At 40.2% G+C, this 27505-nt stretch overlaps 1 protein-coding gene across 2 annotated transcripts; it reads right to left on the bottom strand.

Annotated features, from left to right (window-relative positions):
- Nucleotides 1–218: 218 nt before the first annotated feature.
- PRPF40A (pre-mRNA processing factor 40 homolog A) lies at nt 219–27505 on the bottom strand. Of its 2 annotated transcripts, none has more exons than XM_065671214.1 (26): nt 26844–27505; nt 25356–25493; nt 22411–22491; nt 18885–18915; nt 18609–18631; nt 16465–16542; nt 16247–16360; nt 15676–15796; nt 14218–14242; nt 13544–13849; nt 12561–12669; nt 11546–11610; nt 10453–10617; nt 9652–9760; nt 8788–8938; nt 7897–8030; nt 7403–7517; nt 7153–7256; nt 6858–6974; nt 6214–6351; nt 5433–5528; nt 4369–4455; nt 4183–4279; nt 4028–4089; nt 2224–2358; nt 219–1376 (listed from the first exon to the last, which is right to left on the bottom strand). In XM_065671214.1, exons 1-26 carry the CDS (start codon nt 27204–27206, stop codon nt 1284–1286), a joined length of 3057 nt encoding a protein of 1018 aa, XP_065527286.1. In that variant the 5' UTR covers nt 27207–27505; the 3' UTR covers nt 219–1283. The 2 variants fall into 2 exon arrangements, with proteins under 2 accessions (XP_065527286.1, XP_065527287.1); XM_065671215.1 differs by having other exon boundaries at nt 7153–7244.

Raw genomic sequence — 27505 nt, 5'->3', positions numbered from 1 at the left:
GCAGGAAAGCAAGCTGTACAAATCAGGCCTTGCTGGGGTTCATGCACTAGTAACCGCTGCCTGATACGGGGTTAAAACAATGCAGCGAAGGAAGCTGAACTCCAACCTGTCTTCCCCTTGTTGGTGCGAGTGACTGTTGCTTAAACCCAAAACGTGGAAGACAGTAACAACCTATCAGAACTGTACAGAGCCTTTAAAAGTAGAAATGAGTACTAGTACACACTGGAAGAGAAGGTTTAATCGTCAATAAAAATGTACAAAAATAGTCCAACGGGAACAGCTTCTGACCTTGGTTTCTGCAGCCACCACTCCCCTGGAAGTGCTGGAATCCTCCCCCGACGCAGCTGGCCAGAGACGAGCGCACAGGGGCCGGGCAGCAGCCCCAGGTGGTGGTACATTCCTCAGCAGGTTCTTAAGGCAACACATTGAGATTAATTTACAGTGATTTTTATTACTAGATCTTGTTCATGTGGAGATAAACACTGATGTAATGCCCATGGCTGCTCGGAATGGGGTTTTAGGGGAACCCAAGGCAGCTGTGAGGCATGCACTCCCCTGCTGGCACCGCAAGGGAGGGTCGGTCAACATCCCCATCAACTGCAGGTACAGGGCTTTGAAAAGTTACAGGAAAAACTCACTCGGGCAGTATCAGACTCAAGCCTGAGCCAGATGTCAGGTGTCCATACAAAAGCTTACATGTGGCTGACCAGCGATGCAGTTCACAAAGGAGCAATTGCGACAGTGGGTACATTTTAGGGGTACAGATCAAGAACTGGATTCTTTACTCCCATTGCCTTCCCCTCCCCAAAATAAACACAAATCCATCTAACAAATTAAACCACAAGAAACTATATTAAGAATCTCTTTCTACAAATGCAGTTTTACCTGCCTACACGGGCCAGATGACCAGTGTTACTACCTTTCTAGGAAGGACCGGACTGAGGCGATGCTTTTCCCTGGGCCTGCAGACAAGATCCAGCGAGCACCGCGCCGCCTTCCTTGGCAGTGTTCCCTGCGGAGCACTCCCTCCGTGGTGAGCAGAGCGCCCGTGCTGCCTGGCAGCTCCAGGACGGACACTCGGCTTTGCACTTGGAATTTCATTTGCTTCTCTAGATTTGATGCCAGGCCCACAATAGTAGTACTCAAATGTATTTATGTGGTAAAATTAAAACCCACTGTTATTTCAGCAATGGAACTCAGGATATCAGAACCCGCGTCCTGAATTAGACATTGGTTTCTTTTATTATGCCACAATGTAAACATATTTGGTATAAATAACGCTCTCATTGATCTTCATCCAGTTGTTCCAAAAGAGTCCTCCTCTGTTTTTCCAACTCCCCTTCACTCAGTTCACTGCCAGAAGTATCCCAGTTCCCCTGCAGAGAGAAGCAAAGTTAGTGGCGAGAACGATGTGGCTTCCAGGCCATGTTGGTCATCAGTGGTGCCGCCTGTGCCCAGACATTACCCCAGTGCCACGGCAGCAATACAGGAGCACAGGGTACAGGAGGCTGCTCGTGTCGTGCTTAGGAGCCCCAACAGTGGCAACCAGAACAAGTGGGGAGGGCGCAGGAGGCACAGCAAGCTAAGCCCTGGTCCTCCTGTAGGCTCTGCTCTATCACACCCAAGCTCAAACCCGAGCTCTCAGAAAATGGCCACATTAGGCCAAGTCATTGCATTTTCCAAAGGCAGCTGGAGGCCCAAGCAGCTTATTTTCAGACAATAATGTAAGAAGTAGACACCTGCCCTGACATCTCTTCTTGAAGGTGGAATGTATGGTGCTTTACCCAGGAGGAGACCACCACCACCACCACAATCTAAACAACCAGAGCGAGGCAAAAAACTCCTCCGAGAGACCCAAGAAATGTTGAACCACAAGCAGTTTGCCTTTTTCATTCAAACACTTGTATGCATCTTCTCAAACACTGTTCTAAACCCCTCCAAAACAAGTCAGAGAGCACAGCATGGCAGCCAAAGGCACGACTGCAGGCACAAACACGCTCCTACAGGACTTGCCACCTTGAAATGCAAGAACTGCAGAACTTTGTTCCACTGAGATTTCCTCCCAGTATCAGCCCAGCACTGCAGCTACTAAAATTCTAGAGGGCAGGTGTTGCATTTGGTACTTTTTATATATATATAAATGGAAGCAGGACATAAATAAAGCTCTAGCACCTTACATTATGCCTGTAAAGCACCAGATAAAAAGGAAACAAGCAAGCTTACAGAATCTTTTCCAGGTCGCTTTTTAGTAGGAGATTTATGTTTTGATTCAGATCTTTGCCTAACTCTATCCTTTTCGCTCTCCCTCTCCCTTTCTTTTTTGTCTTTTTCTCGTTCAATGTCTGATTCTGGCGAGTCCTGTGTAAATAAAGAGGAAATATTAAATATATTAAATATTTCTTTCTAGAATAACCACACCTCAAACCCGGCTGACTTCATATGAGTATAGACCGTATTAGGAAAACTCTATGGTTACTAATTAAGCACATCTTATTAACCATCACAGAAATAAGTAATGCAAGAAAGGTCACTGAAGTGATCCAAGAAGGAGAGAAGTTTGCCCAATACCAAAGAATGTTCGCCACTCCCAATGCATGCAGCACTGGGACATGCTGGATGCCACACAATACATTTCTCCTGGGCACAACTGTCATCTGTTCAGTAAGATCTCCAGAAAGGGTGAAATTGAGTAAACACTTTTCTGTCACACAGCTGCTTGGCTTTTTCTGGATATTAATCATACCGTAAGGGATTAGGTGGCACAAAGGTGGCTTTATTCCACGCTTCATCCCAGTGTTGCTAAGCTTAGGTGAACCTGTTTGTGTCAGAACCCTTCAGCACTAATATCTTACTCAACAGGTAACTATTAATGTCCCCTCTCACTATGGACACTGTCTGCTGACAGGTACAGCTAACTGCTTGTAAGTGAAAGGCACAAAGGAATAGATCAGTTCCGAAGAGTTCTGCAGCCAACGTGAGAGCATAGACCCAAGTTGGTTTCTTTACCCAGGACAAAAATATATTCTTTGTCCTCAACTGATACAGTGAAAGGTTTTTGCTCTTCACATCGTTTTGATGATTCAGACCTTCTAATGTGACCTTGACACAGAAGCAGACAAAAGGAATGAAGCCCAGCATTAGGCAAAAGGTAAAGATGGCTGGGTACCTTCACAGCTCTCCAAAGCAGAGGTAAACACCAAGATTTGCCATGATAAACTGTAAATATCGGTCTGCTAGTGCAATCCTTTACACCTTGCTTGCACAGCTGCAGTTAAGCCCCCCGGTTTAATAATCTTAAGTGGCTTAATATTAAGGTATATATAACAGAAAGCTACTACGTTACCCTCCCCTCCAGCCTGACCTCATATAGTCCCTATTACAAAGGCAGCTGGATGATTACAGATCATAGAACCACAGAATGGTTTGGGCTGGAAGGGACCCTTAAAGCTCATCCAGTTGCAACCTTCCCCTGCCACAGGCAGGGCCACTTTCCACCAGACCAGGCTGCTCAAAGCCCCGTCCAACCTGGCCTTGAACACTGCCAGGGATGGGGCAGCCGCAGCTTCTTTGGGCAACCTGTGCCAGTGCCTCACCACCCTTACAGGGAAGGGCTTATTCCTCGTATCTGATCTAAATCTCTCGTCTGTCAGTTTAAAGCCATTCCCCCTTGTCTTATCACTACCTTCCCTTGTCAAAAGCCCCTCTCCAGCTTTCTTGTTAGCCCCTTTAAGCACTGGACACTGCTCTAAGTTCTCCCTGGAGCCTTCTCTTCTCCAGGCTGAACAAGCCCAGCTCTCTCAGCCTATAACCATAGGCGAGAGAGGTGCTCCAGCCCTCAGAACATCTCTGTGGAATCATCTGGACTTGCTTCATCAGGTCCACATTCTTCTTATGTTGGGGACCCCAGAGCTGGATGAAGTACTCCAAATGAGGGTTCTCACCAGAGTTGACTAAATACCCAAAAAGGATGACTGAAACCATAAGGTGTCAGATTGTCCATTAGCCAACTCAAGTCAACTGTACTTACAGACTTATGTCTTCTCTTCTTGCTCTTCTTCTTGTGTTTTTTTGACTTCTTGTAACTTCTCTCTGCAGACACAGGAAGAAGCACAATTAGCAAAACTATAAGGACTCAGAATAAAAGTAACATTAATTTAAAAATGAACAAGAAAAATCTCGTACCAGATTCTGCACTGGAAGAGCGCTCAGAAACTGATCTGGATTCTGAACGCTGCCTTTTCTTCTTTGAATGGCTGTCATCATCCTCAGTCTCTGAGCCCTTGAGACATGAACCCAATGCGATCAGTAAGAACACAGCATTACAGATGGTTACAGAAGCAGATTTTAAGCTGTGTAACAACACCTTACCGAGCGAGAACGTGAACGCTTCCTGTGATGTTTTTTAGACTTTTTAGAATGCTTCTTGTTCTTTGAATGATGATGCTGACACTCATGCTAGAGGACAAGAGAAATGTTATCATTGTCTGTCTACAGGACACAGCAAGAAACTGTAATGATGTTTCTCATCATCCACAAAGGCATCTATAGCTAGCAGTGGTTAAATAACCCCAACGTAATCACACATTTATTGCAACAAATCCCATAAACAGCTACCAGTATTCCCATGTTAAAGTTGTCTTAACAAGTGTCTAGCAGCAAGGGAAAGTACAGACACAGATGCACACGGCTTCTATTACCTGGAATGCTGCTTCAATGTTTCCCATTTAAAACCCCTGCTCAAGATGGCCTAGAACACACTGCATGCCTAGCTCTGCCAACCCTGAAATTAAGCCATTTAAAAAAACCCTCTTACAAACCCCAGGAATTGGAACAAAAACCCCACAGAGCATGTGCTGTGAAACCAAATCTAGCATTATCGAGGAGAAGACAGCACCTTATTTAACAAGAATGGGTTGTCAAATCTTCTGCAGCGTAACTCTTACTGTGGCCCACCCAAAAATTAAGAATAAAACTGAACTACATCATCCCTTTTGGATATCAGCAAAAATTTGACACAGTAAAATAATAAAGTACATCTGCAGTGCTTAGTATGCTCTTGAAGTTCCAGATACACAGTGAATAAAATACTGCAGAAGTTCTATTTCCTGTTTCATCAGGTTTTGTATGAAATCACAGCACTGAACAATACTTCTAAAAGTAAACCAGGAAATCTTGATGTTAACTTCTGAAAATTCTTGTAGGGAAGCAGATTTAAAGAATATCAAGTAACTCTTTAACACATTTCTTCAGTTCCTTCCTTTCATAATGAAGTTTTAATATCTATTACTTTTAGGTAGTACCCCATGTCCACTGAAACAGAAATCAGTAGAATTCTGTTAAATCCCTCTTCCCTTCCTACACCATTTAAGAGTCAACCAACCACAAATCCTTCTGTATACCCTCTGATCATGATAAAATAAAATAATAATTACCTCTAGTACATGAATGAAATCTTTAAATATTCTTTTTCTTTCAGACTCCAGAGTGATATCTTCAAACGCTGGTTCCTTCACAAATCTATCTCTGATCTGTAAGAAAAGCAGCAATGAAATACTAATATGAAATACACCCAGTCAGAAATAAAAATAAGAGAGACACGAGTTCACCAGTTGAAAAAGCCACTCTACTGTTACAAGGCTAAATGTTGCGGGTTTTATGCCAGCTTCAGGACCAGTCTTTATGAGACTGTAGCCAGAATTATACTGTTCTTCCGGCATGTGCCATTTAAGCTACATGCTTGTTACAGCACATATTTTTTATACAATGTATACTTTGAGAGGAAAGGTTTTTAAAGGTTATCTTGACCAGAACAAGATTACAGATTTCTAAGCAAGCAGAGTGCTTTATCTCCATTTAATTTAAGTTTGGGGCATTGTGTGATTTTTTTCTCTCTTTTTTTTTTTTTATAGGTTTGTTTGGGTTTAATTTTTGGCTTGTTTGCTGCTGTTCGGGGTGCTTGTTTGCCTGGGGTTTTTTGTTTGGGTTTGGAGTTTTTTTGGGGTTTTGTTATAAATTGTATCTGAATGAAAGTATCAGTAAAAGTTATTGCCATCACATCTTGATTTTTACTGAATAAATGGCAAGACAATTTTTACGAGAGTCTAAGTTGCACCACGAGCTTAGAGAACCCAGGTTTACTTGTAAAAGCACTAGGATGCAGCAGCCTGTTAAATCTATTTGGAAAGACTTGCATAACTCGGTGACGATACATACATCTTCCCAGACAGCGTCCAATTCAATTGGAGGAGTGGCTTGCTTCAACATACTCTTGAAGGCTGACTCTTTCCGCTTCATTTTGCGAGCTTCTTCCTTTTCCCTCTCTCTTTCACGGGCTTCTGCCTTTTCTAGCAGCTGTATCAAACAGAAGTCATAAGATTGCTTGAAAGATACCAAAATGAAAGATGAATAATTCAGTTCCATGCAAGTTTTGGAAAGCCCAATGACAGATCGCCTTTAGAATTTTCTATCAGTCACTTAGGCTCACAGAAAAACTAACCCATTATTTCTTTTTAAAGCATGCAACTGCTGTTTCTCAAACAGAATCTCAGAGTTAACACATCATGCAAGCAAGAACTACACAAACACACAAAAATATTCCCTCATGAGGAAAGTAAAAATGAGATAAACATTTCAACTTGAGAAATTCTGTAGCAGGAATTAAGTAATGCTATGTTTTGAATAAAGATATACCTCTGCAATCCTTATTTTGGGAACTCATATGAGGATAAGCAACTCCAAAGCACAGCATCTCTCAAGTATTACGAAAGCAGGCGTAAATGAAAATAAGTGCCAATTCTTGTTTTAACAAGAGATTTTGTATTGCAAGTTTTTGAACATTCCTATATATTAACACTTACACTGTTGAAAGCCAGCTTGATATTTCCTGCATCTAAAGTAGTAGCTCTTTTAGTTGAGCTGATGACCGTAACAAAATCTTCAAAGGAAGTATTCACTTCAACCACAAATCCTTTATCCTGTAAGAAAAGCACTTGTTTGGCATCAGGCAAGTCAGGAACTCTCACTTCAGAGCTAATGCAGGTGACATTAATGCAATGTGAAAACACTTCCCAAATGAACAGCAAAGAGTTCATCTGAATGATGAACTGGGCATTAAAAGAAGAAACCACGTAAAGGAGCATTTTCCCCTCTCACCTTTAGGATATCTTTTATTATCTTCTTTTCATCATGGTAACGTGCTTTCAAGTCTTCAACATAGAACTTGAAAAGATCAAGTGCTGTGGATCCTGATGAAAAAACTAGATAAGTCAAAAGCTAGCTCTAATACAAGAGCTGCATTTTTTTAGACACTTAGAAAAATATACAAATAACCCTGCTCTAGACTGCCCCAAATCAGAGACCTTTACCTTACTTTCTACAGGGCTGCAAGAGACAGTACTCTTACCAGGCTGACCAAGCATATTAGTGAATCTTATGTCTGAGCTTATTGTTGGGTACAACTCCATCCAAGACGACATTGAATGTAATTGTCCATGCTCGTGCAGTTCATCTAAAAATAGCTACAAAATACAAATGAAAAGGAAATTTGTAGTCACTCATCATCCTTTTACTTGGCTAGCAGCTAGAATAGATACCATTAATAATAGAATTCCGGTTTTGTTAAAAATGCAATTAAAAAATCATTTTATACATCAGCATTTCTTCCTGCCTTCCTCCACCATTTACAATGTTCCAGTTGCATGTGTTTTCTGTTCTAACCTATTTTCCTTTCCCCTAAACTTGTATTTTTCTGGCAAGCAGCTGTATTACACAGCAGACAAAATGCTACGATGTTGATAAAGGACATATATGCACCTGTCAGCCCACCCTAAGAAATTAAAAACCTGCACAAAATATCTAACCACATGACACCTCTAGGACACAATAAAGTCCACCAACCTGAAAAGATTCTCTATTTTTACGCTGCCGCCTTCTTTCTCTAAGCAAACTCTTCTGTTTTTCTTCTTCCTCCTCTTTTTCCAATGCCCTGATATGTTCCTCAAAACAGATCAGTGCATCCTCCTTATCCATGTCTAGCAAAGATAATAAGAGCAATAAGAATAAAAATTAGGCATTTCTTCCCTCTAACTGTAAAGAGTTTCTTACTATAATGGCTGCTGATGTTGCTGTGAGTAGAAGCTTCACTGAGCACTGAAATACACGAATATCTGTGCAGTAGCAAAACCCAGCCTTCCCCAACATGGATAAATTTGCATTGCCAATAAAGAGCACAGAAGGTACTTTATAAGAAACGTATCGGGGATGAGCACTTGTGCATCTCCCTGCATTACCACAGGCATCTTAAACACAGAACACAGAGCATCTTTGTCAAATGCTTTAGCAGCTCTGTAAACGGCTACGCTGCTCTTAAAATACAGGATCGACTCATTTTTGAGAAAATGTGCTCACAGTGGAAAAACTGCCTTCTTACTCTAGAAGGGTAAAACCAATTACTTTTCTCAGAAACCTCAGTCAAGTATCTGCAACACAGGTTACATTGTCAAATAATACTTCAAATTTCAAAAGCTAACAACTATTAGGGCAATTCAATTCCCTCCTGAAGAAAGGTATCCTTTGTTTAGTCATTAAGATTAATCTGTAAGGATTTTAGAAGCTGACATCTGTTTCCTAGGAATGAAACAAGACAGGGTCCTTTACAGAGGCTGTTCAGCAGCTGCCAGAGCAGTCATGAACTGGGCAAGAGCAAGCCATACCCAGCCAGGAGACCTTACTGGCTAAAGACAAATTCATACCCCCTCTCGAAAGAAACATGCAAGACTTCCTACATACTCTGAAGTTCCTCATCTTCTGCAAATGTAGGATTGTCCATCAGATACTGCTGTGCCTCTGACCAAGTGGTACAGTAAGTGACATTAGCCATGTTATCTAGTATATTCTTCAAAGCTTCCCAATTCCTCTTTCGTAACTGTTTGGCTTGTTCCTGAGAAGAAAACATGATTTTTTTTGGTTGTTACATTGGAGGTTGTGTAGGCAAAAATACGTGACCCCTGAAGTCTGTTCTCCACAAAAACAAAAATCACCTTTCATTTACATGTAAGGCAACATATGCTAATTGGATCTACATGGCATTTTTACATACTATGACTGCTTGCATCCAGAGATAAACTGTTTCAAGTACTGTTACCTCTGACTGCTCCTGAAAGATGTGAAAAGCTCATGAAATGGAGCTCATCTTCAGTTGTGTAGAGTGCAAGAGCAGAACTTCCAGCAGTTTGCTTAGGTAAGGATTCATCACCTTCTGCCTGCTAACTCTACTGAACGCCCCTTTTGTACTGTATAATAAGAAATAAGGAATAACTGTCTCTAAATTCACACCTACAAAATAAGTCATAGTTTCCAAGAGCTCCACCAGTGCTTTTTCACTTGTGCCCTTGCCCCATCACATCTTGCTAAAGTTCTTTTCTCTCTCACACCCTTTGGAGAGAGGGTAAACAGACCCCGGAACCTGTGAGCAGCACATGGTTCATACCAACACAGAAACATTCTCATTTGGACCTCCACGACTTTTCCAGATTCCTCCCCTGCTTGTGAGCATTTTGAATGTCTCTGAACAACATTCAGAACTGCAGTGCTTGCAAGATTTCTTTACTAAGAGGTATAAATTATCTTGCAGATAACAATTTTGAAAGTTACCTTCTCTTTCTTAGACAGAAAAAACAAGACATCTTCATAAATTTCAAGACGATCACGCTCAGATATTGCATTCCAGACTTCCATCTCCCCAAACATTTGCTCAGCTTTCCTGTGAAAAACGAAGAAAAAGCATACAATCATTTAGTGGCAAACACCAACTTAAAACTGTCCCATTGGCTTACAATAAGGTAAATCAACTCTGTTCTAAGCAGTAATACTTTTGTATGATACCTCTCCGATTTTCTCTCTTGGGAGACTTCTGTGACGCCTTTTTATCTCTTACTAACAAAGGTAACAGCTAAAAATTAAAGCCAATCCCACCATACACACCTCTCCACAGCAGTGGAAGTTCACCTGCAGCGCATTGCACCAGTACCTTTTCTGAGGGGGAGCACATATTCAGGTCACTGTCCTAGCAAGTATCCTATGAGATCAGAGTTACGAAACTTTCAGCAGCAAGTTTATCAGATATATATCTATTTGGTCATGAACTTCCATGAACAAGTTATTGGAACTACTTTGTTCTTAATGGCAGGTGTAATATAAAACTCCTCTCCTATGTATCTTTCATTTCTACTTACTATCATCAGCACACCACTCATGAATTGGGTTTTTTGCCTGGGTCTTAAAACACATTTTACGAAAATTAAACTTTTTGTGCTCCTATAAGAATTTCAGTTATAGCCTTTTCCAGGCTGAACACATACTACGGTTAGCATTCACTAAGAGCAAGCCAGCAAGATTTGATTATTAACTTGGCAAGCTAGGAAAGGCTAGAACTTCATTTAATACTGGTCTTACTTGTATCTTGTTGTGGATGTCATCTTTTCATGGTTTTCAAGAAAACGCTGGAAGGATTCTTTAGCTTCTTTATATTTTGATCTTGCTTCTTCTTTCTCTTCCTTTTCTGTCTGTACTTTGTATGCATTAAATGCTTGCTTTTTTTCGCTTAATTTTGCCAAAGCACTTCATGAGAAAAGGAAAACAATGTCAATGATACAAAATGGAATTGAATTAGAAAAGCAAAACCAAAGAAGCAAGAAATAACAGACAGGGATGCTGGGGAGGGACTCTTCGTCAGGGACTGCAGTGACAGGACAAGGGGTAATGGGTTAAAACTTAAACAGGGGAAGTTTAGATTGGATATAAGGAGGAAATTCTTTCCTGTTAGGGTGGTGAGGCACTGGAATCGGTTGCCCAGGGAGGTTGTGAGTGCTCCATCCCTGGCGGTGTTCAAGGCCAGGTTGGATGAAGCCTTGTGTGGGATGATTTAGTGTGAGGTGTCCCTGTCCATGGCAGGGGGGTTGGAACTAGATGATCTTGAGGTCCTTTCCAACCCTAACTATTCTATGATTCTAATAATCCAGATTTTTGAGACAAAACCAAACAGAACCTAAATAGCCAGTCATCATCCTTTCTCTCCCTCAAGACTACTGGAAAATCATTTTAAAAAAACCCAATAAAACAAGTACTTACTAATAAAAGCAGTTAAAACACAAGCTACTATGATGCTTTCAGGTTACACTTACACATTTCACACTACAATACTATTTTTATCATTGATATCAGCCACTTTTCTGCCAATTTTTATAGCAGTCACTCATTTCCAAAAGTAGCCTAGAAACTCTTCAGCTCCATCCTGGTAAACATGCTTTTATTCCAAAGAAAATAATACACATAAAACACAACCAACAACTGCCACATCTTTTCCAAATGAAAAATTAAGCCTGGGACTTGCATTCTTTACACAGGAAAGGAACAAAATTCCCTGCCAATGGTACACATTCACAAATGCACAAATACCGATTAAAACAATCGGGAGTTATGTCAGTGAAGTCAAACTACCTAAAACAGTATTTGTCGGAAATCTAAGGAGGAAAGAATCAAACAGTACCTGTATCTAGGATCATTAATGATCATTTTCATAGCTTGCTCCCAAGACGCATTGGATGGTACCCGCTGTGAAGACATAAAATCATTAACTAATTACATTTGAAATGAACATCCAACAATGATCAATTCCTTAAAAAAAAAAAAAAAATCCCTTAGGGAAAAAAAAGCACTATACTTTTGAGGTTAAAACAATACTCTGGCAATTTTTTTTTTTTTTTTTTTTTTTTTTTTAGATTTTATTAACAGTGAACATGGAAAATTAAACATGGCACTTTTGGGATTATTGCTGCTTCTACAATAAATTCTTCTGGAATTTTGTCTACTATAAAGCCATGTTGACTCACTGTACAGAACACAAACAGACCCCATACACCCTGAGGGAAAACCCAAGCCAGTTTCTTTTTACTCTCACTTCATCTCCATCTTTAGAACAAATGTAAGAAATTGAGGTCTTGAGTGATCAGGTGACACTTTTATTAGGAATGTACCTCACCGGCAGGCAAAAATATTGAGAACCATAATTTCTGCAACACTTTAAATACAGTTTTAGAATTACTACTTCATAGGAGAAAAAAAAAGAGAAAAAAAAAGTCTTTAAATCAAACTACCCACGGAAACTAAAACTAACACTTCATCCTTCTTCTGTATGGACCTCTACACTGTCTGTCACTGACACATCTAGTGAAGCTGTCCATCAAATCACTCCCTGTTCCAGTATGAATTTTTGACAAAGACCAGATTACAAGTTTGCATGACTGTGGGGATCATGTAAAAGGAAGAAAATAAGAAAAAACTGAACTGAGATCCCTGATGAAAATTCAGCACTTCCCCACTCACCCCAAGAGCTGGGAAAAACTTTAAACTGTGTATTTTTTCACTGTAGTATTCTTTCCCTTATTTCTTGTCTAGTACAAAAGTTCTCTTCCACAACAGTGAAGAATTCCTCACCAAAAAACATTCTGACAAATGCAGCTTTTGCAGTTCAGTAATGCATTAAGAATAGTTGACCAAAATACCTTTTCTTTCAACAGTTCTTTAAATGCTTGCTTTGCTTCTTCCTTTGTATTCCATGTGTAGGTTTTTTTAACTGGCTGGGCATCATCATCCTCCTTCTTTAAAGCAGCACTATATACAGAAATCAGTAATTTTAACGTTTAAGTATTCTTATTTCAATTAGGCTGAAGAGTCACAAACCATCATAATCAGAGAGAGTACATTTTTTGTACAGCAACACAAAGGAAAATAATAATGCTACATCTAAGAGCACAATCTGTAAAAGATTTTTTCTTATAGATACCATACACAACTGAAAAAAAAACCCAAACTGTTTCAAAAGAGTTATTACAACTTATGCAATTAGCTATCTGTTCAAGTTATCTAGAAAGGATTCACAAAACCAATACTTAAATTTAGCAGGAATATTTATATATGTATTACATAAAAGTATAAAGGGGAGTCCCTAAAAATATGCCTTTCGCCCTTAATTATCTCCTGCTGGTTATAATCCCCCAAAGCACATTTCTTTTTGCTTGAATGATAAAAATCATAAGCTTAACTCTCCACATAATTAATTCTCCATTATTAAATAACAAAGGATCTCGCTTCTGCTGGAACAGATACAGATCTATTTAGTATTGCATTTTCTTCTACCAACAGCCAGTTGCACAGGAAGAGGAAACATTTAAGCATATTATGTTACCCTGGGAACTATTAGAGCTATCAAAAATTTAGCAAATGTTCATGTTCTCTGCGGGGTTTAAGAATTTTGGGAGACGGTTGGCAAGGGGAAGGCATTCAGTTTTCTAAAAGCATATTTAATACTTTTTCCTCTCTTTGTTACTGATTATTCTTCTCTGCTACCACTGATTCATGCTCACATTTTGCTGCAGAAATGCTAACTGTCAGAGAAGTCTGGTCACCTACAACTGAAGACTAACCAGATCCTAGAAAAAAAAAACCAAAACTGCAGCAAAGCCACATACTTTGTCATTTCACTTACTCGGCTGAGGCCTCCTGCTTGACAGAGTCATCTGTGTTAGCTGCACTTTCTGCACTATGCTCCTGCACAGCAGGTGTAGAAGTTGCTTGTCCCTGTTCCTCAGCTGTGGCTGTGCCAGCACTCTCATTTTCTACCCCAGAGGAAGCTGCAGCAGTTTCTGCTTCAGGGGCTGCTGTTGCTGCAGAAGCAGCAGTGGTGGTAGCAACAGCTGCAGCAGTTTCAGCAGCAGTTGTGGCTGTAGTGGTTGTCACTTCTGCTGCAGCAGCTGGAGTAGATATTGCTGGAGTTGATTCTTCAGTCTTTGTGCTACAGGTATCAAAAAACAGGAACAGTCACATACAAGCATGGGACAACTTAAACTATGTGTTTCCCGAAGCCGTTAAGTTAATTAAGCACAAGAAGAGAGGTTTAGGTCTAGCGACAAAGACTTCTCAGAAGAGCACAGAACAATCTTGACTCAGAAAGTAAATGTTTTACTGCAACTGCAACATATGTAGATCAGTCAGTTCAGTTAAAAAGAAACCTAGAATACACTATTTGAGGCTTTATATTTTAAGCTACTATTTGGAATGAAAAGTTGCAAAGAAAATGTTGTAAGATTCAAGGACACGATTCCATTTTTAAGCAAAAAGCAGCTTAATGTAAAAAATATTAGCATACCATTAAAAACATACCTGTTTTCTTCAGCTTTTATCATCGCTAGAGGAGAAAGGGGTGGGGGGGGGAGAGAAAACAATCAAAATATAGCTTCTAAACCAGTTTATATATGCATGGTAAAAAATTACTGCTAACATTATTTAATAAAAGCATAGCTTTAAATAGTTTCATTACTATCAGTAATTTCAATATTTGCACCCTTTAAAGACTGAAATAAATTCACACAAATACCACTGAAGAAAGATCAGGATATACAATGAACAACTTCTTGGTTTGGAATAATTATTTAAACTTTAAAAAACTAGTTTAAAGAACAAAGTCAGGCTCACTGAAACAGACCTCTTCTTTTTCATTTTAACAGTCACTGCTGCTTATTCTTGGTAGTACTTTTTTAAAATACTAATTTCTTACCCCAGCTGACATTGTAGATTTTCATCAGCTTACAATACCAAACAAAACCATTCTAAAAGGGAAAACCAGGACCAGAACATCGTATGAATTTTGTACAAAAGGGGACACTACCTTTACGATACAGAAGGGCAATAAAAAGTTACTAATACCTGCACCACACCATAGTTTCTCAAGTAATTTTTGTAAAAAATTAAAAGTGAACTGATACCCAAGCAAAGCCTTACATACAATTTTGCCTTTCAGCAGCCAGCCAGTACTGATTGCCTACGATGTGTCATGGGCCACCGAGCCAAAAATAATTCACCCTTATGTTGCCAATTTAAGTCCATCTTAGCCACTTCAGTGTTAGCAGCTTTATCCACTTGTTGGTTGTTCTGGTGTTCCTCAGTGGCCCGACTTGGGCACATGAGCATCTACATGGCGTACCTTCACCACCAGGTTCTGCACCCGGGCAGCAGTATCTCTACTGCTTAGAGTATAAAATACATTACTGTTTTCAAAATTCTTTCAAGACACCAAAACAAAAAGCAACTCTTACTCATTATAAGCTATACTGTACTATGGAAGTCCAGCAGCCTTCTACCTTAGTATCCCAGGTGACTGAGGATTAGTACAGCTGCTCCTCTGCCTCTTGTCTTCCCTGATCAACCTGAACCATGTCACAAACCCTACTAAGTTCCTGCAAGTTTCCAAAGGACTGGTGGCTATGTATGAACCAAATTCCACAACAGCCCTAAAATGAAGACTTGAAGCATTCCCTACTGCTAACAGAGAGAGAGCTTACATGAAGCTCTGAACAAGTCACAACAGGTTACATCATAACCCAGTTCCTGCTTAGGGACACGAGGGGGAGCTGATGCTGCTGCCACATAAGGAAGAACTAAGGGTATAATGGAAAAAGGGATGGTGATGAGAACACAGGAGACAAGACTGCTCCATTAAAATCCTAGGCTGTATTAACTATTATATACAATTTATTTCGGCAGATTTACTGACTGATACGCTTTGATATGCATAGCCTGCAGCACACTGCCACCCTCCCTACTCATTTTTGCTAGTGTTACCTTCAAGATCCTCAAGCTCCTTGGGTTTTGCCCAGCGCGATTCCTTTGTTTGGGAATTATAATAGTAGGGCTTTCCAGAATCAGATTTATACTCTTTCCAGGGACACTTGGACAACAATTGCTAATGGAGAGAAAACAAATACATGAAAGCAAACTTGCAAAGGTGTTCTAAAATTAAAAGGATAGCTAGAAGTGAGACACAAACACTACACCAAGAAATAACTTAAGGATCAATGAATACAAGGCATGTACTTTCCAAAGAAAATCCTCGCCAGTGGTAAACACACATATTAATTACCTAAAAATTGAAGAATGGCATATTTTTCATAAAGAAAATTTATCAAAAGATTGAGGAAAATAGTTGAGAGTTTTGTCCATTTTGCAGCCTCAAGTACTACCAACGTAAGAATCACGAGATAAACATTTTTGCATCATTTCTTATTTGAAGAGTTTGCTCCCATTCGGAAAAGATCTATTGGCACAGCTATCCTCATGCATGATAGTTATGCTACCAAATTCTGGCATTCACACAAACTCACAGTACAGCAATCTTCATCTGAATTTAGTTTACCTCAGCAGGTGTTTTGAGATCATCTGGCTTCTCCCATGTAGACTGCTTAGTTTCAGTATTATAATAATACGTTCTTCCATCAGGTGATTTGTGTTCCGTCCACGTAGAAGATTTCTAGGAAAAAAATAAAGGACGCCATTAATGATGAACAATAATTGCTGACCAAGATGTTATCAAAAGCCACTAAAAGGTTAAATACAAGTGGAAAGCAGATAAACCTGTTTAGAGTGCTCTTCACTAACAGAACTGTTGGTTGTGGTGGTTTGCTGGGCTGCACAAACTACAGGATGTGTTGTCTGAGGGCGAAACAAAAGAGAGCTCTGAAAAGACATTCTTGTTAATATTTGTTTTTCATCTGCATGTGTATATTAAACATACTAAGTAATTTAGCAGCAAAGGAAAGACAGCAATGCGAAAATCTGAACACATTTAATCCAGTATTGTTTTCAAGAAACTGTGACAAAGAGTTAAGAGTCTCTCTTCACTCATTCAGCAATCCACGGCAACTAACTACCATCAGAAAAGAAACCAGAAGAGAATGCAGTCAGGTCCTGACAACCACAAGTGAAAGTCCCGGAAGCACACCCTGTCCTCAAAACTAAGAAAGATTTGTCTGAAGAAGATTCTGACTTCAAGAGTTTGGCCTGAACTTGGGAGCACCCTCCTACTGCTTTTCAGTGACAGCTTATATAAACTCACTGAAATAAGGGCTGGCACAATGCAGCTTTAGCCATCTACTCCATCTCAGTTACTGGATATGGCTGAGGAGAAACAACTTTCCTATAGGTTCAACTGCCTTGTTCAATTACACAGCATACAAATCTCATAGTAATAAAAGGACAACTGATATTCACCAATATTTAATAATTAAGCTAGATACAAGATCCCCAAATTTCAACGCAACAACCAAAAACTTACAGCAGGGTATCTTCAAAGCCACATGATTTATTTTCTCAGATTTCTGCCTCTTGGTTATTTAAACTATTTTCTTTCTTATCTTAAAATCTCAAAGGTAAATGTCTGGGATATCTTCTAGAGAAGTAATTAAATATTTACAAAATTTTAAGTAGAATTTTGATAGTGACTAAAAGTTATCTGTCATCATTCAATGAAAGACAAATTCGAGATTAATTCCAGATGACCTGCCTACCTCAATACAAAGTTACCTTGCTTTGTGATCCAAAAATTCCACTATTAAGATATATAGCACCAGTTCTGTTCCATTAGCTATTTCCCATCCATCTGGTGGAAAGGTGAAAAACTACTGAAAAAAATCACCAAAGGAATTAAGTCTGGCTTGCATACAAGTTCATTCTGTGGTGAATCACCTTCCATGCAACCTAGCCAGTATTTTTTTCCTATTTAAGCTACTGATGGATGTTAAGAAACATAACATGTTCCACAAACATGGACACAGACACTAAGAGAGGCAAATTTCAAATAATATCAAGACATCGAGGGTGGAAGGAATAGAGTTACTGCTTGTTGGCAATTTAGCTTAAAACTGATGAGGTGGTAATAACTATTCTTTTGAGGTTAGTAATTTATACTCTTCACAAAACACAGGGCTTTCAGAATTATTATGGATAACTAGATAAACTACTCATTTTATTGCTAAAGTGTTTGGTAATAAAATTCTCAGTAAGCTGACAACGCTAACAGAGGTTCCAGTAGGCCTCATGGGACTGAACAAAGTTTTGAACAGAACTTTGACCTGTTTCTTCTACTAAGTGCAGGTGAGTTAAGGAACAGCAAGGCAGACTTAATCACTGGCTACCAAATTCTGCTATACACATCAGAACTACCAGAGCGAAACACTCAAATTTCTAACAGGTGAAAAGTTACCCAAATTTAAGTAGAATAAAGTCTGTTTATGAACTGGTCACTGGTATGGAAGGAAAAAAAAAAAAACCAACAAAAAAAAACCCCCAAAATGTAAGAACACAGTAAAAGGAACAACCTTCAGTCTTTTTCAGTGCATGTGACACCCCAGATCCACCCCGAGTAACTCTCTAGTCCAACACATGCAAAGATTTGAAACTGAAAACAGTCAGTGTTAGTGTAACAGAGGTCTCTAGGGTACAACTCACTTGCTGCTCAGGCAGGGCAAAAAGACCTATAAACATTACAAGAAACATCTCATATTGCTGACCTGCATACTGGAAGAACTAAAAACAAACAGATTTCAATGCACAGAAAACACATCTACTTTAACTATTAACATTACTTACAGAGTGACAGTCAAACAAGCAGAGAAGCTCTATATGAGAGGAAAACCAAGATATAAGGTTTTCTTTTAAACCTCTAAAGTCATACCACCACACTGCCATTACAATCTTGTAGAATCTTGGTTTTTACGTACCTGAGTTCCAGGAGGTGCTACACCTAAACAAAACAAACAAAATTAAAAGGGTTTGGTTGCTTTATCTTTCTGTATAAAGTCTCAAATTAATCAATGTTTGAAAGAAAAAAATCCGGGAATTAATGAAGAAATCAGCTACTGAAACACTAAATGATAGTTTAAGGAAAAAGGTTTTGGTTTTTCATCTGGTTGGGGTTTTTGTGGGGGTTTTTTTTTAAGTACTTCACCTAATTTTGGTAACATTTTTTGAAATGGTAACAAATTGTTTCTACTTACCTACTTGTGCATCCATACTGTTCACTCCTGGCTGCAGGAAAAGTAAAAATCAACATTTAAGTATTGAATGCAACTGTAGTTAAATCATCAATAAATAAAGCACATACCCAACTGAGTGCTTTTAGCAACAAAACGCTCTATAGCCTTCTATTTGGATTCCTAGCTTCTTATCACCCACTTAATTATCACTGCTTCTTAAACAGGCAATTAGGAACATCAAGCTACTTTTCAGAAAGACAATAAATACAATAAATTGCACCAGGGGGTCCCTTGCCATGTGTGCAGTACCCATCTTCATCTCCCAAACCTCATTTGGAGCATTGTGTACAGTTCTGGTATCCTCAACATAAAAAGGACATGGAACTGCTGGAACAAGTCCAGAGGAGGGCCACAAGGATGATCAGGGAACTGGAGCACCTCCCTTATGAAGGCGGACTGAGAAAGTTGGGGCTGTTCAGCCTGGAGAAGGCTGCATGGAGACCTCAAGGCAGCCTTCTAGTATCTGAAGGGGGCCTATAAGGATGCTGGGGAGGGACACTTCATTAGGGACTGTAGTGATAGGACAAAGGGTAATGGGTTAAAACTTAAACAGGGGAAATTTAGATTGGATATACGGAGGAAGTTCTTTACTGTAAGGGTGCTGAGGCACTGGAATGGATTGCCCAAGGAAGTTGTGAATGTTCCACCCCTGGCGGCGCTCAAGGTCAGGTTGGACAGAGCCTTGGGTGAGACGGTTTAGTGCGAGGTGTCCCTGCCCATTGCAGGGGGGTTGGAACTAGACGATCTTAAGGGCCTTTCCAACCCTAACTATTCTATGATTCTATGATTCTAAATGAGTAGGTTAGGAGGAAAAAAGATTCTGAATTTCCGCTCAAGTAGCTTAGCTTAGTAGGCTTCTGTTATAATCATGTGACTTAAGCCTTTGAATGTACTGGTGTTGCATTCATAAGGCTTCCTGCAAATAACCAAAGCTCTTACGGATGCCCTTCTTGAAATTCTTTCAACCTAAGCAAAAAGATTAACAGAATTCAAATAGTTTGCCCGATTTCTTCTCCTGTAAGCAACAATACAGCTTACAGGTTTACCTCCTGCTATGGTTTAGTCTTTCAGCTCTCTTCTACAAGCTATTAATTGAAAACTCCTTGAGGAGTAAAAAAAGCAGAATTTGTTAAAAACAGAAAAGAAATCAGCTTGGATCAATTTTATGTGATATTATCCAACAGGACTAAACCAGATGAATTGTCAACAAACTTAACACCTTTCAAATGCATTTTGTATATTAAATATTTCAGCAAGTCTTTGTGCACATACGCCTGTGAGCATAAGGTCAGCTAAGCAAGGCCATAGTTAATTTTGTGTCTCCAGTAACTAATCCTTCCAACACATTTCTTTAATTGTGCCTGTGTTTACTTGTCCAAATTCCATTCTTATTTGTGTAGCACAAGTGCACTAACTGAAATAAGCATTTTTAGGAATTACACCCATTCTAATCAGCTTTCTGGAAGTAAACACTTTGTAGACCACAACAGGTAGTGAACCTGCACAGAAATGGTTTAAAAGGCACCCGTTCTTGGATGAAACAGCCAAGACCAAAGATCCCTCACACCAGTACAAATCATCCACTTGGCCTCAGTGAGCTGCAAAATACATTTTTCACTTGAGAACATATTTTCCATCAGGCAGCCAAATTTATAACAAGTCAATAATCTCATAAAGTTTATCAAGCAAATAATCAGAGCTGCAAAGCTGATCACAATAATTATTACACATCTACAAATTTTATATTAGGAATTGGTAAAATTCTTCTTTTCTTCCTAAAGCACTTTCCAGGCTGTGGTACACATGTGACAGAGAGGTACAAGGATGCTGCTGTGGCAGACAAATGCCTTCTACACACGTGTGAATATGTGAGGTCCTGGCATCACTACAAAAACGTTTAAGGGCAAAATTAAAAACTGGAGCCCTCCACTGTGCTACTTCACCTCCCAAATACTATGTATCCACAGATTCAGTTCAAAATATATACCTAATCCAGTATGAGAAAGCCAAATTATCTGCCTTCTTGCCAAAATACATAACAATATATAGTAAAATTTAAGATTACACTGATTTGAGTTTCCCTCACCTTTAAAGTCTCAATTGGCCATAGCACTTCTAAGATTTTCCTCTTAAGGTCTAAAATTATCTCAAAAAATTTTATGAGCATTACTTAGTAGAAATTCGTAACAACTTCTGTATGAGAAGTGGAGGAAAATCACTACAATCTACTTGGTAGCTTCTAAACTACTTAGTGCACTAGAAAGTAGCTATGTGAGCACAAAAACTAATGAACCTCACTTCCTAAGAATTTGCCCTAAGGAGTTACTGACTTCAATTTCGTTAAGGCTGCAACACACACAACTCATTAAACAGAGACCAGCACTGAGAAACAAACTTGTAACCAGCAGGAAGATTCTCTACTGTCTGATAAAGCCCAAGCACTAAATTTAAGTTCTCCTCCACTGTTAAGACAATTAATGTCCCTTCTCTGGTATGAATTCTTGGTCATTTAGCATGTGCCAACATTTGATATGACATTACATCCTTTTCCTAACAGTCCCTTCCCCATTTATTTCACAAAAACTTTGTATCTTTGTGATCTTTCTCTTGTTAGTCCAGAGGGTAGATGAACTGTTTAGCACAATACATCAGGCTACACACAGACTATTTAGTACATAAATTAAAGAACATTTCCAGCAAACCCTTAACAAAGAAAAAAAAGTGGCGTATTAACCAACTTATTTTCAAAAATAATCAACAAATGCAGTAGCAAAGGTTTTGTGCATAGTGCTATAGAGAAATTCAAAGTTCTACAAGGGTGAACTTGGGACCTGGGGATATAGTATCTGCATGGCAAGAAAATAAAAAGTATTTCTGAATTTAAACTGCTAGAACTGTTGTCAAGTGGGTCTCCTACAGCTATTTTAAATCTCCTAAAAGATTATGTTCATAGAAAAGTAGCTTTTTCCACTTTAGACACTTCATCTGTAATTTGTTAACTCCACCCTCTCCATTTCCACCCAAATAACTTCTTTATACCTCTAAAGATTTCAGCAAACTTTACTCAAGGTCTCAAATATGCTGAATTTCAGAAAAATTTATGAAAAATCAGACACAGAGTGGTAGTACAACCAGCTGTTGCTCCAAACAGCCAGAGTCCACATTGGGTTCTGCCAAGCTATAAGCAGGTGAGGGACAAGGGAAGTGGCCAGGAGAATCCGTACATAAAACAGAAGGGAAAAACAAAGAGATACAGAGAAGAGTTTAAAGAATGTTGAAATTCCACAAGATACGAAGTATCACCTGTTCTTCTCACAGAATTTTTTTTTTTTTTTTTTTTACAGTAATTCAGGAACTGGATACAACTTTATTGCAATTAGCAATACCTTTTTCATAATCCAATTCAAGCAAACAAAGGCATCCCCACACTGAAGTAATGACAGCAACTGACACCTTTCAAAAACCAGGAAAGTTAAGTTAAACTCACCGGAACTGTAGGCTGCATAGCAGCTTGAGACATGTGAGACATCATCATTCCAGGCATTACCGACTGCATCATTCCAGGCATCTATAATTAAATAGTATTTTAGATACATTTTCTGATATTTTAATCAAATGTGAAGGTTCTTTTATTTTTATTTATTTTTGTTTTTATTTATTATCTGGTACTAGTTTTTAATCCAAAAAAACCCTTGGCAAAGAGAGACAGGTTTGTAGAATTCTGACTCCCTTCACTACGCTCCACAAAAGCTACATTAGGAATAACACATCTACAGTATTACAAAGTCTGATATGAAATTTATTAATAAGACAACCTTTAAACTATAAAAGACATCATGCATCATCTGTTAATAAGCTATTACCGAAATCCTCAGTTAAAGCAGCAAAAATAAAGCTTGGGAAAGATTTCTGCAAAATTCCAAGACAACATGGAACAAAGTGAACAAAGGGAAGTTAAACTTAAAGCCCAAGATTACTTCTGCTCACATTTTTTGACAACTTCCAACATGTCTCCCTTTCTTACCTCTGGAAATAGGAAGAAACACTTTATGGGGACACTAGAAGAATGAAGTTCTGCAAACAACTCCAAGGTAAAGAGAGCTATTCAATTTAAACATCAAACCTTTAAAACAGTTCTGAACTTTTTTAAAAAGGACTGGAAAAACTTAATATAGACGTACAATATTAAACAAAGCATGTGCAGTGAGAACTTGGTAAATGAGGACATACCATGCTACAAAAGTGAAATGTCTGAGTCTAGACTTTTATCCGAGTTTGTGTGGTCAGATGAGACCAAAAACCCACAGAATGGCTGCTCAGATAAGGCAGATTTTTCTGAAATATTTATGCTTATAGTCTCAAAGGGACAGTTATGCACAAGTTATGCATCACTGAAACAACGCACTGAAAAGATGTTAAAAACGCTACTTAAAGTGTTTAATACCTTGCCGTTTCCCGTTACATTTTGCTGATCCTGGCTTTTAAGAACTAACATTAAAAAGTAGTGAAATGAACAAATATATAATTTAGGTCATTATGAACATAAACTTTTGGCCACTCAGCCCAAAGAGGTTAGCCAACCCCCTTCAACCTTTCCATTATGCCCCTTTACCTTTATTGTCCTTGGCAGGCTGGCCAAGTGACCCCATCCCCCTGTATCTTCAGGGAGCATCAGGTTACCACTCTCATCTTGCATCTCATGCGGAGAGAGGGATATGTGGTAGTGCTACTGCTCCACCCTCAAATCCACAAGGTTTTCTTGGGAGGGCAAGGGAGGAAGGAAAGACTGGAAGGCGGCCCCTCCTATTTCTCGCCATCCTGTAGAAGCAGGAGAAGAAAGCACTCTTGCCCCACCTCTACTTGTGACTAAGGGGGCTCTGAGACGGTGAAACTCCTTAAAAAGCCCTGACTCAGGCCCTGAAGAAACCCCGAGCACTGCTCAGCTTCTGTGTAACACTAAGCCAGTCAGCAAAGGAAAAAACAATGGGGATGAGAGTGAATTCTTTTCCAAAAGACCTTCCTCTGAATGATGCTGACAGAAGGCTACTGCTATTATCTGTGAAAAGTACCTGTCTTATAGGGGTTCACTTGAGAAGGGAGAAAAACAAGCTACAAAAACATCGTGTCCAGCAAAGGCTCACAGACAAACCTCTGGTATCTGCTGGAAGAAAAAAACTTATCGATCAAGGAAACAAACCACCATGGGCCGATAATTTCAGCATGACAGGTCCAGTATGAGAACATCACCATCCTGCCTCATCCATGAAGCTGTAGGGTAACTGAGCCTCTGACTCCCTGTCATACCATTTATTTTGTTCTATATCTGCCAAGGAGTCCCGAGTTCTCTATACTGCACACTAAAATATTAAATATTGACATATTTGATGCATGAGAGTGAGAACAGTGGAACAGAAGACACAAAAGAACTGTTAAGTAGAGGAATAAAATAGTATTGCTACTTAAGTTCCTAATAAACACAAAAGCTTGTGCTATTAACAATCCTCATATTGTACAACTGTGTTATTTTTACACCAGCAGTTCTAACGGGCTGAAAAACCATGCTGAATAGACTCCTATCAAGCCTTTATACACCAGTTTAAAGAGACACATGCCCTATCCATGGTACTTCAAAGAAAGACACTGTGTTGTCAGCATGACCTAGTGGGCTTTTCTCAAAGGGTTTATCCTTCTTGCCATCCTCTGTCTGCTCTGGTCTACTCCATCCTTCTGATCTAGTTGATGACACTCCATTTCTGCTTATGTAAATCATCATTCACAAGTAGCACTACTAGAATGTTTATTACATCCAGAAAGATAATTGTTTCTTTCAGAAGTTCAGAATTTAACTAGAAACCACATGTGAAATAATCTCTGAAAATAAAAGCTTTAAAGCCGCAAAAACCACAGATATGATTACGGCTACTCTACCTGTCAACCCTGTCTGCCACCTGTCAATCTAAATAGCCAAGTCCATTTTTCAATCCCATGGCTCTAGAAACTGTGTATAAAGAATTATAAACCACTCCCTAGGATTCAAGAAGGAATTCTGCAGAAATTTAATACTTAAATACAAGAATTTAAGAGGAATTAAAACAAGAATTAAAGAAACATGAAGTTCTCTACTGTTACTACTTCTGGAAAAAGTACTACTTTCTGCTTCTAGTATGCATTAGTAAGACCTTACTTCTTCAAAATCTAAAGAAAACTACCAAAAAGCTTTAATAAAAAACAAATTACGGATTTGTGTTAACAGCTATTTACAATTACAGCTACGTAAGAGGTTAGAAATGAGAAGACTTTCTGCATGGATAGGAACCCCAAATTGTCCTTATCATTTGTAAGCTACTGCATGAGACTCACCTCCCTCAAGGGTTACGTGACATCATTATGGAAGGAAAGTAAGAATAAAAAAATTCTGTAAAGCTGCCCTACCTGCCCCATTGGTGGCCCTCCCATGGGAGGCATCATCTGAGGCATCATTCCGTGTGGAACTGGCGGCATATTTGGTGGTCTCTGACCCATGGGGTGCATCCCCATGGGAGGATAATGTGGCATGCCTGGGTGTCCCATCTGAAAGACAGCAACAAACAAGAAAAATCAGTATGAAGCCAAACACCTGCACCCCCACAGAATCCTTAGTAACAAAGCAGTGCTCAACACTGAACTAAAAATTATTTAAGCAATTTTACACTGGTATCATAAATCAGCAAGCAAGATACTCTTCACTGTTCTAGATCCTCTAAAGCCAGAGTTAATCCTAATTAACAAATCCATTTGAAAATTTCATACCCATCATCCAAGTGAAAAAAACCAAACAAAACAAACCAAACAAAAACTCTAAACCACCCCCCCCAAAAAAACCCCAAAACCAAACCAAAACCACAACAAAACCAACCAACCCTCATAATATTTCATCTTATGGTTTGTCACAGAAAAACAGACAAAAATCAGAAACACTCTTACAAAGAAAGCCAATTAACTCAAGTAATCCTGTGGCACAGAAGTCAATCAGATAAACAAGCCATCTTCTATTACCGATGTCCAACTTTGAAAGAGTTTCTACACTGACTACCACCCCGTGTCCATATTCTCCCAAAAACATGAATCCTGATGCTGTTCTAATACTTAGTGCAGTCACTGCTAGTATGAAAATGGATACAGACTTTTTTTCCTTCTTTTTCCTACCTTTTTATTACCGTAACACATTAAACATTAAGAGCTTTCTATTCTAGACAGGTTTTACCTTAAAATAAACCCTGCAAACCATTTTACTTCACGGAACATAACACTTACACACACATAAAGAAGTACACCAGAGAAGTGCACAAATTTAATAATTTAAGAACTATTTTTAAGCAAAATACTACTTTAGAATGGTCCTTAGCAGATAAAAAAGGAAATACTTTCTTTTTATATGGTTGAAAGAAATTTTTCTACATTTTTGAAGTACCAGAAGACTTTCTAAAGCTGGCTCACATAAAGAAATCACAATCAACTAAAAATGTTTGAAGCTTCTGAACGTAGCACTTGACCTCCCCACCACATCCTTGAGTCTCACAAGACACGCAGAGGCAGCTCACCCCTCTACTGAGTCTCAGGCGCTGCTCAAGTAACTCAAGGTAAACAACCTTAGAATCCACTCAGTGCCTCCCCTAAGCGTAACGACGTTTTGGTTTTACTTCCTGAAGAACCCGCCAACCAAGCGCCGTTCCCCACCTGCCGCTGTGGCGGGGGCTCTTACGGGGGGAAGGGCTAAGCCTCCACACCCCACAGCCGCACGCCCATTCGCAGGGCTCCACAGCAACGCGCCGCCTCCGGAGGCGGAAGCCCGCCCGGGCCGGGTGCCCTCGCAGCTCTGCCCCGTTTACACCACGAAGCGCAGCGGTGCCCGCCCAACTCCCTCCACCGTCCTGCACTCACCATAAGGGAGCTGCGGTCGACGCCACCGGGCCGCATCGAGGGGCTCAGCAGGCTACCCCCACTGCACCTGCCAAGAAGCCGTCCTCTGAGTGGCTGCCTTGACGAAGGGCCAAAGGGCATGAGCGGCTCGGGCTCCCCGCGGGGCGGGAGTAGCGGGGCCAGCAGGCTGACTGGCTTCCCAGCCGGCCAATCCGGGCGGCCCGCCAGTCGGGCGCTCTTCGGCGATTGGTCCGCGGCGGAAGCTACAGGGCGGACGGCGTCCCCCGGCGTCAGCTGCATGAGGGGAGGGGGCTTCGGCAAGGAAAACGGGAGCGGTTGCGGGGAGGCGGTGGCCGCCGCCGCCGCTGAGTCCCCACCTGACATCCTGGCTGCCGGCCCAGCCGTGAGAAGCTCTTCTCCGCCTCTCTTAGCGTCAGCGACCGGAACCGCTGGTGGCGGCAAAGACCCGGCGGATAGAGAGAGGCCCCGCGCCGGGGCAGGGGAGCCTCAAAGAAAAGGCGGCTCGCCGGGCCGGGAGCACGGCGGCGGCGAGCAGAGACGCCTCCCGGAGAGAGTGGGCCGCTGTCGACGGGGAAAAGGGCCCAGGCCCAACGGGCCGACGAGCTCGCGCGGGGGGAAGTGGCTGCGGCGGGGGCAGAGCAGAGGGGACGCTGGGAAAGGGC

The sequence above is a fragment of the Lathamus discolor genome, chromosome 3 (assembly GCF_037157495.1).
Source record: "Lathamus discolor isolate bLatDis1 chromosome 3, bLatDis1.hap1, whole genome shotgun sequence".
Lineage (NCBI taxonomy): Eukaryota > Metazoa > Chordata > Aves > Psittaciformes > Psittacidae > Lathamus > Lathamus discolor.
Note: the sequence above shows the minus strand (reverse complement) of the source record. Positions and strands in the feature narration are given on the sequence as shown.

What these genes read in the sequence shown, in the direction of transcription:
- PRPF40A (XM_065671214.1), bottom strand. Translation starts at nt 27,206, where the DNA reads ATGTCAGGTGGGGACTCAGCGGCGGCGGCGGCCACCGCCTCCCCGCAA. An exon ending in TAGCACCTCCTGGAACTCAG is followed by an intron (nt 16,543 to 18,608) that starts GTACGTAAAAAC and finishes TTTCGCCCTCAG; the next exon opens with ACAACACATCCTGTAGTTTG. An exon ending in ATTAATGATCCTAGATACAG is followed by an intron (nt 10,618 to 11,545) that starts GTACTGTTTGAT and finishes TTTCTCATGAAG; the next exon opens with TGCTTTGGCAAAATTAAGCG.